The sequence below is a fragment of the Limulus polyphemus genome, unplaced genomic scaffold (genome assembly GCF_000517525.1).
Source record: "Limulus polyphemus unplaced genomic scaffold, Limulus_polyphemus-2.1.2 Scaffold2261, whole genome shotgun sequence".
NCBI classification, from domain to species: domain Eukaryota; kingdom Metazoa; phylum Arthropoda; class Merostomata; order Xiphosura; family Limulidae; genus Limulus; species Limulus polyphemus.
In genome coordinates this window covers 167,101-179,561 of record NW_013667871.1, presented here as the reverse complement: position 1 = coordinate 179,561, position 12,461 = coordinate 167,101, and the positions used below count along the sequence as shown (strand labels likewise).

General features: G+C 34.3%; 1 protein-coding gene across 1 annotated transcript in view; it reads right to left on the bottom strand.

Annotated features, from left to right (window-relative positions):
- Positions 1-869: 869 nt before the first annotated feature.
- LOC106466448 overlaps positions 870-12,461 on the bottom strand; it is a gene marked incomplete at its 3' end in the record, with an annotated part of 28,336 nt that continues 16,744 nt past the window's right edge. The window contains exons 8-11 of the mRNA XM_013926730.1: positions 9,921-10,060; positions 8,140-8,221; positions 6,545-6,689; positions 870-1,038 (exon numbers count right to left, since the gene is read on the bottom strand). Of these exons, the coding sequence (XP_013782184.1) occupies positions 870-1,038; positions 6,545-6,689; positions 8,140-8,221; positions 9,921-10,060 (536 nt within the window). The remainder of the gene's footprint in view (positions 1,039-6,544; positions 6,690-8,139; positions 8,222-9,920; positions 10,061-12,461) is intronic.

Genomic DNA, 12,461 nt, shown 5'->3' with positions numbered 1-12,461 from the left:
AGTACAGGAAGAAGTAAGAAACCATAAGATAAAGCTATGGTATAAAGTACAGTATAGGAAGAAGTAAGAAACGATAAGATAAAGCTATGGTATAAAGAACAGTCCAGGAAGAAGTAAGGAACCATAAGATAAAGCTATGATATAAAGCACAGTACAGGAAGAAGTAAGAAACCATAAGATAAAGCTATGGTATAAAGTACAGTACAGGAAGAAGTAAGAAACCATAAGATAAAGCTATGATATAAAGCACAGTACAGGAAGAAGTAAGAAACCATAAGATAAAGCTATGGTATAAAGTACAGTACAGGAAGAGTAAGAAACCATAAGATAAAGCTATGATATAAAAGCACAGTACAGGAAGAAGTAAGAAACCATAAGATAAAGCTATGGTATAAAGTACAGTACAGGAAGAAGTAAGAAACCATAAGATAAAGCTATGGTATAAAGTACAGAACAGGAAGAAGTAAGAAACAATAAGATAAAGCTATGTTTCTTACTTCTTCCTGTACTGTACTTTATACATGCTTATCAGGAGTATCTACAGATAAGAGCATGCATTAAAACATAAAAAAATATTGTTTTCATATATTTTTATCCTCTAATTTCCCTACACGTATCGATTTTTTTAAATGACATTGTAGTAAAAATTACCCAACATCTGAAAGATATCTTGGTCCTCAAGTCTGAACCTTCACAAATAATTTTGTGCTAACTTTTTTTGCTCACTAACTAAAGCTTGATTAAAGTTCAATAAATAATTCAGATATTGTAATTTATCAGGTACACAAAGATTCTACTCTTCTAGTTGTGACTATAAAAGACACATTTTACATGCATCAGGTTTCTGTCAAGAACTTTAAAATTCTCACCGTTGAATCCCTGAGAAACATCTTTCAATGAAGTCAATGTTTCATCTCCGTAATCCAGAACGAAAATTTCATGACTCAGAGTCATATCCTTAGATTCTTTCTCAGGTTGCAGATCTCGTTTTCGGCGACCCCATGACATATATTCTTCCTTGTTTTCGCTACAAGAGACCTGTAAACAGAAAACAAGACCAAACAGGATTGGCTAATATAATGCAGCAGTTTGCCAGTTGTGCTTTTAAGGGTTATGTAATTAATAACGTAACAATAATATAATTGCTTAGAAAAAGGCATTTGACGCTAACAACTCCCACTTTCTACTTTAACAACAACAACAATAAAAAATACTGATATTCGTTTAGGTTTGCTTGAAATAGTTTAATATATATATCTTCTTGATCCGAAATGTTCCCAGGAGTTAAACTGGGATTTTGAAAGAGATACAACTTCCTTTTCTGATTCACTTTGACATACCAATCAGAAGACCAGGAGGCTCGAATCCTCAAGAGGCAGAACGCCGTTCCGGGACGCTCTATGAATTGAATTTCTATAACTCGTCTTGCAAGACGTTTGTTTGTTTGTTTAATTTCCAGGCTTATCTGTTAGCTTTCTTTAATTTTATAGTGTTAGTCTAGAGGGAAGGCAAGTCAACAGTACGAACCGCCAAATTCTGGGCTACTCTTTACACATTATGAAGCCCCCACGGCTGAAATGTCGAAGAGATTCGATGACGAGGAGTCGAACCGATAGATTGCTAGTCGAGCTCCTCTAAACATAAGACCATGACAGTCCCGTACTATGCCTTCTTTCTGTTAAAATATTTACTTTACACAAGTCTCATACACAAATATAAACACATTTGAAATAAATATTAATTAATTTTTAATTTATTGTTTTATTTACAATCGCAACTTTGTTTTTGCGCTATCTGCGTACTAATCACCAGGGGGGAATTTAATCCTAGATTTTAGTGTTCCAAATCCGTACACTTACTGCTGACCCGCTAGGGGACTTGCAAGTTTAGACTATCAATATGATAGGAAGGGGGGATCATTGCCGATAATTAAGATATATTTGTATGTTCAGGATAGTTTTTCATTTGTTCTAACAGAATTGTAGTATTTAAAGAAAACCCAAATAAAAATTATAAAAACTGATACTGAGCCTCAGAATTAACAACTATTTCAAACGAAACTGTTTGTTTGTTTGTTTGAAGTTAAGCACAAAGCTACACAATGGGCTATCTGTGCTCTGCCCACCATGGGTATCGAAACCCGTTTTCTAGCGTTGTAAGTCCGCTGTGCCACTGGGGGGACAAACGAAACTAATAAAACTTCTCTGCAAGACCTAACCAGTAATGCAAGCAAACCATAAGAAAAAATAAATTCACTCCAAATATTGCTCGAAAACAAAATCTAACGTAAAATGTTAGTTTTAAATTATGCTATGATTCATCCGATGTTTTAGCAGTTAAAGTAGCCATTTTCTTTACAAACCTTAAGCTAATAATTATACACAATATAGCTCCAGCCGGATTTTGTTTAGTCCACTACAATGAAGTCTTACAATAAATAAAAAATGAGTCTCAATAGTTAGGTTATACAAACAGAATTCTCTGTTCGGCTTATGCTTATATGTTAGCAATGTATAATACAATAATTAATATGACTGTAATGTACCGATAAAGCTCTCCTCTTATCTCCAGCTACTTCTTAAACTACCCCAATAAAAACCGTTTGGAAACCCACAGTAGTCCATGAGCACGTGCACCAAGTTGGTCCCACTGGCTTGTGTATGTACGATCTTGTTCGGTATTAGGGTCATGTTTGACCCGGGATGGTCAGATTCCCTTTGGCCTGAGATTGGGTTATGAACACAATTTCAGAAATGGCGCCGTCGGGACCCCAATGGAAGCCAGGAGCAAAAAATCCAATGTTTATCTAGCCGACTCTACAAACATATTCCTAGACCCCATTATGCCTGAGTGCCCTTCCGGGCACGTTTTAGGCTCCCTTGGTAGTGGAAACACCATATAGACAAGAACCCCCCGAGTCCACCTATTACGTTTGGGGCTGTTAGCTCCAAAATTGTGGATGGAGTTCGTGGACAAACAAACACACAACATATAGGATATATAAAGATTAAGTTGGCGAAGGATGATGTATTGCTATAAGTCTTACTACGAACTGACCCATGGTCTGATCGTGACTAAGTGGTTAGAGTATCGAAAAGTGGATCCAAGTGGTGGTACTAATTATCCTTAGCACTTTTTTCTGTAGATGTTATAAGAGTGACAGTCAACCTCACCAGTACTACCAACTGATTGCCCTCCATCCGGTCCACCATAAATTTCATAAAATTTTAAAGGAACAAAAATGAACGTATTAGCTCATCAAGAATGTCCCTTCCAGCTCCCAACTATAACCATCCCTTACTATTCATGTATTCATCCAATATTTTCTTGAATTCAGTTAAATTTTCTGCCTCTACCACCCTTGAAGGCAGCTCATTTCAAAAGCCAATCACCCTGTTTGAAAAGTAATGCTGTCTAAACTGCAGACGACTCCTACGCTGCAAAAATTTGACTTTATGACCCCTTGTCCTATTGTTTTCACTGCTAAACACGAAAATGTTTGGTGGATCTATATTATCAATACCCTTAAACAACTCAGTCAAATCCCCTCTGACCCTTCTTCTCTACAGAGAATGTAAGTTTAGAGATTTTAGTCTCTCCTCATAGGACAATCCTACCATCCCAGGTATAATACTAATGGGTTTTCTGTGAACCTTCTCCACCAATTCAATGTCCTTGAGGAAGGGAACCCAAAACTGTACACTGTACTCTAAATGACATATATACAGTGAAACAGTAATATCCCTTGCCTTCTTGTATACAATATTTCTATATATGCTACCCAAAATCCTATTAGCTCTGTTGCTAGCTACAATACACTGTTTAGATGACTTAGTGGATTTTTCTATCACTACACCAAGATGTTTTACTTAAACCACGGTATTCAATGTATTCCCATTTAAATTGTAGCAATACTTTGAATTGCGAAAACATGCATACATCACCTTACATTTTGAATAGTTAAACATCATCTGCCATGTATTGGCCCAATGCATCAAATGATCTAAATCTCCCTGTAAATCTGCAGTATTTTTGATATAGTTAGCCACCCCAAAAATCTTAATATCATCTGCAATATCCAATATTCTGTTAGTCATTCCAGAGTCAATATCACTAATATAAATCACAAACAGTAGAGGACCAAGCACAGAGCCCTGAGGCACACCACTTGTAACTATGATCCAGTCAGATCTAACTCCATTTATTATTACTCTCTGCTTTCTAGTCTCCAGGCAATTTTCTATCCAATTTAATAGCATTTCTCCCACACCCACATATTTAATTTTTGTAAGAAGTATTTAAAAACCAAGGTAAACTAAATCCACAGTATTTCCTTCATCAACTTTTACAGTAACATCCTCAAAAAATGTCAGAACATTTGTTAAACAAAACATTCCCTTAGTGAAATCATGCTAGCTCTTTGACACTATGTCAAACTGCTTTAAGTGACTCTGTAATGCATCTTTAATCACAGTCTCCAAAATCTTTCCAACTACTGATGTAAGACTAACTGACCTATAATTGCCTGAACAGTGTTTATCACCTCCTTCAAATATTGTACTAACATTAGCCAGCTTCCAATCTTATAATACTCTTCTGCTACTCAATGACCTATAAAAAATATTAGCTAGCGGTTCACAAATGAAATCTTTAAGTTCCTTTAAAACTTTAGGATACAAGTTGTCTGGCCAGGAGACTTATCAATTTTTAGGTTTCCCAATTTTTCTCTTATAATTTCACAATTTAAAATGATATATTTTTACATAAGTATTTTCTTCATACATTGAGTGCTCTGGTTCAGGCATAATACTTATATCTTCCTTTGTAAAAAATGAAGAGAACATATGATTTAATAAGTTTACCAAAATCAGCTCCTCACTGTCATTCTTAAAAGGCCCAATCCCCATCCTAACATTTTGCTTACCCATCATATTCCTAAAGAACTTATTGTTTGATTTCACTCTCTCTCAGCCAACCCTCTTTCATATACAGATTTTGCCCTTTTAACTTCTTTTTTAAACAGCTCTCTTGATTTCCTGTAGTCCTCTGAGTCCTTATTATTTTCAGTAAATTTAAATTTATTGAATTTGTTATGTTTATCCCTAATATGATATGTTAAACTTTTACTAAAGCATATTAGCTTGTTCCTCTCCGTTGCTCCCCTTTTTATCTGTATGGAATATGTATGTTCTGTATGCATATCAATTTTCCCTAAATGCTTCCCACATCTGTTCAAGATCCCCTCACAACTCTTTATTCCAATCTACAGAAGCCAGATCATGTCTCATTCCATCAAAATTGACTTTCCTGAAAGTTGGAATCAGGGTACTATTCTTTTTCAATTCTGCATGTAGTGAAATCCCAAACCTAATAGTACAATGGCTGCTTGTACTTATATGCTCACCAACTACAAACCTGTCTATCATATTCATATCAGATGATAATATGAAATCTAATATAGCTTCCTTTCTTGTAGGTGTATAAAAGTATTATGAACAATTTCCAAAAACTATCCTCCTCAAAATCTTACCAATCAGTACCCCTGAAATTATAATCTCCCATAATAATAACATCTTTTTCAGCTACCATTCTGATCTCATTAAACAGTTTCTCATTAACTTACACATTCTGCCGTGGTGGTCTATAACAAATACCAATTACAAGTATTTTCCCTTTATATCTACTAACACTAACCCAAACTGACTCAACCTCAGTGCTATTTTCTTTAATTTGCTCTAACTGAACAGGGTGCAATTCACTCCTCACATACACAGCTACTCCTCCCCCTTTATTCAATACTCTGTCTCTAGTAAATAACCTGTACCCTGGTATTTCAAAAACTTTCTATCATCAAAATTGTTCAAATCCAACCAAGTCTCAGTGATATCCATAATATCAAAATCTCCAGTTTCCACAACGCGTTGAACTCATCAGTTTTATTTCTAATACTTCTAGTATTACAATAGTAACAATTAATAATACATTTTAAATAACGTTCATGTTTTATGTCTGTTGTACATGTTTTCCTATAAATTATATTTCCAATTTTATTAATATCATAGCCCTCACCTCTGTCTAACCCTAGTTTAAAACTACCATTACAGGGATGATTATGCCTGAACCACAAGGATCTTTGTCTAGCCGTTTAATTCACCGCGTGTATAAGGAGTCGTTCAAGTGAACAAGAAACAAACTTATTGGATACTGTTGTCAAACAACCCTATTGTAAAACCATTTAAAACCTGAAGATAGAGGTGAATAATTATTAATAACTCCTGATCAAAAATTATCTAACTATATAGATCAGAACTTAAAAAGTATAAATTGATAAAGTAACTCTTATACCAAACTTAATACATCAGAATACTGAATTCTGCATTTAATGATGAGGATGAGTTGTATCATCAGTTTGGTACCGGTTCACACTTCTCAAACAGTATTTCATGTTACACTGGAAAATAACTCCATTGGACTCAAAAAATCAAATATCCATTTCACATTAATATAACAAAAGTTTAATTGGTTCCACACAGGGCAGACTTACTGGTTCACACTTTCCTATACAATATTTGACGTTACACTGGAAAATAACTCCATAGGATTCGGTAAATCGAAACGCCTCGTAAGTACTTTCAAGGCCTTTCTCAGCTTGAACAAACTGTGGAAATATAGACCTATCGACTGGGCATCTGTAGAAACAAAACAAGATTAATTTGTCTATATTATAGCTTTATCATCTATATGACAAATCAGTTTAGTAAGTCCCGAATGTAAAACAAACTGACAAACTTAGTGTAACTTTCAGACGCCTTTGTTTCTTCATCCCGAAACACAGTATTTACGGTAAGATTGCAGCAATCAGGTATCAATTGCTGTAATGTTTTGTAGCCTATGCGATCACTTAAGTGTAAATAACAATAATTTAGTTATTTTCTATTCGTTAGATATTAATTGCTAATTAGCTAATATCCTATGTTTCTGCCACTAATCATGATGAGGCCCCGGTCGGGTGAATTCTGTACCTGACTTGAGAACTCAGGATCGAATCCTAGCCTTTCTCAGAACTTCCTTGGAGACCGCCGCAAATTAGAAACCACAATGTAATTATAATGAAATGAGTTTCAAAACAATTATTAAGTAATTAGGCACGACATTTAATTTGAGATTATTAAGTTCATGGCTTTATGTCGATTTTAATGTAATATGAAAAATGTAATGGAAGCACATATTAGAGAATAAACCCAACCTGCATTTCAAAAAATGTTTTTATATTGAAACTTACTCCACATTAAAATAAATCTTAAATGCTAAATTTAGCTGAAACTCGTAATGAGAGAGTATATGTGTATGTATCTAAAGCCTCTTCACCCATCTTCCACCCCTAAAGCCATATAAAATCCTTTTGGGTAACATTGAATTAGCTGTGCTAATGAGAGCTGATACTGATCAATACCACAGTTTTCAGCTAGTCCTTGTATGCGTTTGTTGCCTAACGCGAGCACATTCTTTTATGGTAAAACTTGCTGTTCTAGAAGAAGAAAATAGGAAAATTTCTTCAAAATTATTAACCCATTTAAAAGATATTCCCTGGTTAACAAAGTACAACATTTGTTTATAAAACTAGTGACGTGTCTTGAAGGGTTATGCTTTCGTGTGTTAAAAATTACTATTTGGATGTAAAATAAAATTTTGTTAATACCAGATATGAATGTAGCTGTGTAATAAACTGTTTAGTTCAGATATTCAAAAATGTGGTCTTAAAACCTTTAGTTTGTAGTTCCGAAAAATACCAGCTTAGAAAATTTTAATGAATATTCTAAAATATTTTATTTCAAATGCATTACGTGAATTAAATGCCAAAATTTAATAAAACCCCAAAACAACAGACTGTTCCGAAATTAATATGTATTAAACTAATCCAACGTCATTTTGTTTGATATTCCATTTTTGATCTATAAAATGAAAATATTGAGTATAAAACAATTGTATATATACTAGAACCTTTCAGAAACATAAAGAATCATTTTAAAATAGAAAACAATACGTCAAAGAAACTTCAAGTGTGTATTTTCTGTTTTTCATTATTTCATTCTTTTTCAAATTACACAGTAAAACAAAATAATAATGAAAACGTCTTACCCATCTTCATCTATAATCCTGAATATGCTTTTGCCATCTTTAGCCATTGCCAGACAACTTCTAGCAAATATGCCATAGGGTGCTGTGTAAAAGAAAAAAAAACAAAATGGTACAAAATTAAGAAAGTCAAACTTTGTTTTATCTATATTTGCATCTAACGTCAACACAGTCACTTACTAGAATATCGGGTCATTTCTCAACCAAGGAGATAGAAGTGTCGAAATGTGTGTGAAAGATATCAAGGAAATGTGTGTGAAAGATATCAAAAAGTCGTGAATTACGTAACAGTGGGAAAGGGGTGTTCATAGGTAGTTGGAAATGTAGAAAATCTTCCGTGAATATATATGGAATATATATATGGAGTTTTAGAGATATACTGTGTACCTGATCATTCAAAAGTATTTGGACCTTGATGGAGCAACATCTAAAATACATTCCAAAACTCCTTTAATGGAATAAAAGACGTTGTTTATATGCACACACAATATGAAACAAATATGTAAAATGACCGGATATTGCTTAACGGCTTAATAAAAGTATTTTAGTACCCCATGAGGTTGGTTTAGATTGGGCCGTTTTTCAATTACGATGGCTAATTTGGTTTTTATGTTTCTTGAATCATTGTTTCAAATTACAGTATTTTTAATAGATGTACTATGATTTTTTTGTGTTGCAAGAGTAACAAAAAATGGGAGAATTTTACAGGATCTACAAGTTATACATGAGAGTAGAATCAGTTATTGAATCGAAAGCCAATGTTATACTATACAAGGATAGTATTCATTTAAGACACCCCTCTTTCAGTCTATGACTACATGATGAGATACTTTCTGGTGGGAAGTATATGAATAATTACATTGCATTTGACATATAACCCTTTCAACTCTCTGATTGTGAAAACTCTTAACATCTGAAGACGATATTGTAAAACTACAATAATTTTCTACGTTGTTGATACGTTTCTGAATCACAGATGTAATTGTATATCACAATATTGTGTATTAAAGTGGAAAAGGAAGAAAATGTGTAGAGGGACAAACTAATTAGGGTTATGTCATGACTTATTTTCCACTGTACTATAAAATAGAAAAAATACCAGACTTTTAAAGTAATACACTATTATTTTGTAAATGCAAGAACAGTACTTTAAACTCGCACAGCAAATAAGAAAGTAGCAGAAAGCCACGAGGCTAAGATCATATTACTTTAAAATAGTATAAAAGGTGTAGATTAAATCTTTTAACAGTGGCTGAAGACAACTATGTTTCGTCTGGAAAAGAATAGTGTCAATCTCAGATCTTGAAAAAAATAACAGTTGAAACTCAACACTGATTCATATTCAAGTTGCTTCATGAACTTCAATCACAAACTTAAAATCCTAAATCTCGATGGATGCAAGAGACAATTGCTACAAGCATAACACTAGTTTTAGATACACGAAAATTAAAGGGGTATTTAGTAATTATGGCAGTATTTAATAGCTACAAACATTAGACGCATTCTTGTCATTCTTAGATCAATGTTTTGAAACATTTTGTTGAATACTTTAATATCTAATTAAATTGATAAATATTATCTTAATTTTGTTATCAAAATGTGTCTTTAAAATAAAGAAATTTATTATAATGTAACTAGTGAATATTGTTTAGTTTTTTTCTCATGTTTGAAATGACGAGTTCTTTTTTTAATATTAGGTGCCCTACTTTATTTCATAACACTACGGCGTAAGCTCATCGGAAATATTCTGTTTCTATTTTTGAAATTGCCGTGCAAGTACTTACTGTTCTGTGGAATTTCAATCCTGAAGTTTAGCTGGTCACCAATTCGAACAGTCGTTGCTTCTCTGCCGCTTTGTGCCAGAATGTGGATTGATGGCAGCGGCGCTTCTGGTGCGCCAGTAACATGCGCCGTGTCTGGATCCCTGACAGACAAATAATTATGGTATCAAATAAATTTCATAGATAGTAGTTATTTTATTATATCGCCCACCATTCGATTGAAAGTGAAGTAGGACATTTTCTTTCTTTAAAGGCGCTGAATCTGTTTCTTCTCTCACTGTATAGTTCAGTGCTGTGTAATGATTCATGAGGTTCTAATGGGTTACACAGCTAAGCGTTATGAGCTAACTACCTTTTATCTTGTATATTCAAGCAACTAGGACAGAGTTTTTCAAACTGGGATCTCGACCCAAAATGAGGTCGCGAGATCATAAGGAAATATTGCGATTACAGATATCTTACAGTACATACAGTCAGGCCTGACGAAAGGGGGCAAGGGGCACCTGCCCCGGGACCTGTTGAGGGGCCCAGCAGTAACACATTCCAAAGCTCGCTAAAAATTCATACTATTTAATGATCCAAAATGGCTACAGCTTTTTCATGGATTCGTGAAGAAATATGTCACCTAATTTCTTTTATGAAAAAATCGGCAAAAGTTAATAAATAGAATGAAAGTGGGATCCGATGATATTACTGAGCCCAGGGCTGGCTCTCGACGCCCCTGCGTGTGTGAGAGGGAGGTCATCACAGTCTAAAACATTTTCGGAGGGAGGGGGGTAGTAAAACCAGTTTGAAAACCATGGTCTAGCAAATTTTGTTTTATTACTCAAGCTGTCTAAAGTATCGACAAATCCTGCAGTTATTCCTCTGTTATTGTAACTATTAAAAAGTTAGATTAAAATGATTGAGTAACATAAAAATTCCCCAATCAGATGGCTTAATGGCAAGTTTGAGGACTATTGATAGCAAAAATTGGATTTCGATACTAGCAGTGTGCATAGCACAGATACAAGATTATATAATTAAATCTTAGTCAACACATCTAGACAAACTTCCATAGATCCTCCACCCAGCGGTAAGTTTACAGATTTACAATGATAACACTCGGAGTTCGATTCCTAGCACATATAGCCCATTATGTAGCTTTGTGCCAAAAATTTAAAAAGCAACAAAAACTCCAAAAACCACATGTTCATCACCGTACACGAATAAAAACTCCAAAACCACATGTTTCCCACCATACACGAATTCTGACTTCCAAAGACCTCGTCTAGCTTCTAAGACCTCGTCTAAGAAAGCCAAATGTTACTAAACATGTCACCTGTGTCGTAAATATACGAATCTTGCAGTGTCACACCATTGAATTAGCATATGTCATATGTAAGTCTTTCATCATATATTATACGAACACCTTTATGTACATATTCATACGCTATTTTAGTAACACAAGTGCGAGCGTTTCGTTTTAAACAGTTTACGTAACGTGATGGTCCGTTTGCATATCTCTACAGGGAAAAGTACACTCTCGTTCTCTAAAACCACTACTGTGTTCTTCTCACTTGCACACGGTTTTCTGGTCCATTGCCTACTTCTCATTTTCATAAAAACCTTTTGTTCATCGACCAGTCAAGAACTGCGTCAGTAGCTGCTACTATTTTGTACTTCCTGAGATGTTAGTTTTTTTGCACCCTCCTTGTTTTTTTTTGTTTTGTTTTGTTTTCAGATTCCACAATAAATTAAGTCCACACTTACAGCCGCTTAGATAGTACTGTGAATTGGAGAAGCAATGAATAGAAGTAACTACGAATCCCCTCAGTCTGTATGAGATTGATCCTTCTCACAACTGGCCAAAAACGATGGATGGTTGTTTAGATATGATAACATGTTCTCAATATACACAGATGTTTCATTTCTAATTTCCTCTTGTGAATAGAAGATAAATATGTTCAGATAATGCTTTCGGAAATGCCTCTAAGATACATTTTACTTCTTCCTGTACTGTACTTTATACCATAGCTTTATCTTATGGTTTCTTACTCCTTCCTGTACTGTACTTTATATCATAGCTTTATCTTATGGAGTAATGATTCAAGGAAAGTTTGTTTTTATCAGATATTCCACAAAATTCCTATTTAATATAGAACAATTTTGCATACTAAATTATATTTTTTTCGTACAAACACTTTTTCTGGGGGAGCTCAAATTTCCTTTTCTTCTTTGTAGCTACATACGACATTTCGGAGTCACTTTCTGTTCAAGACTGTACCTCAAGAACATCAGTCATGGTCCTCAGTGTCATCAGCGCCACCTTGCTAGTCATCTACATTTGTACTGTCGCTCACTTTGTTGCGCAGAGACGCGTTTTTAAAGAGTTACCTTAATGTATATTATTAACTTAAAATATTGTTAAACTATTAAGATTGACCATACTGGTGATTGGAAACACCGAGAGTTTTTTTTCTTTCTGTAAAATGTGGGAACAGTTATTTAAGTATCGTTTTTGCTTCTTGTGCATAAATCCCCCCCCCAAAACCCCCAAAAAAA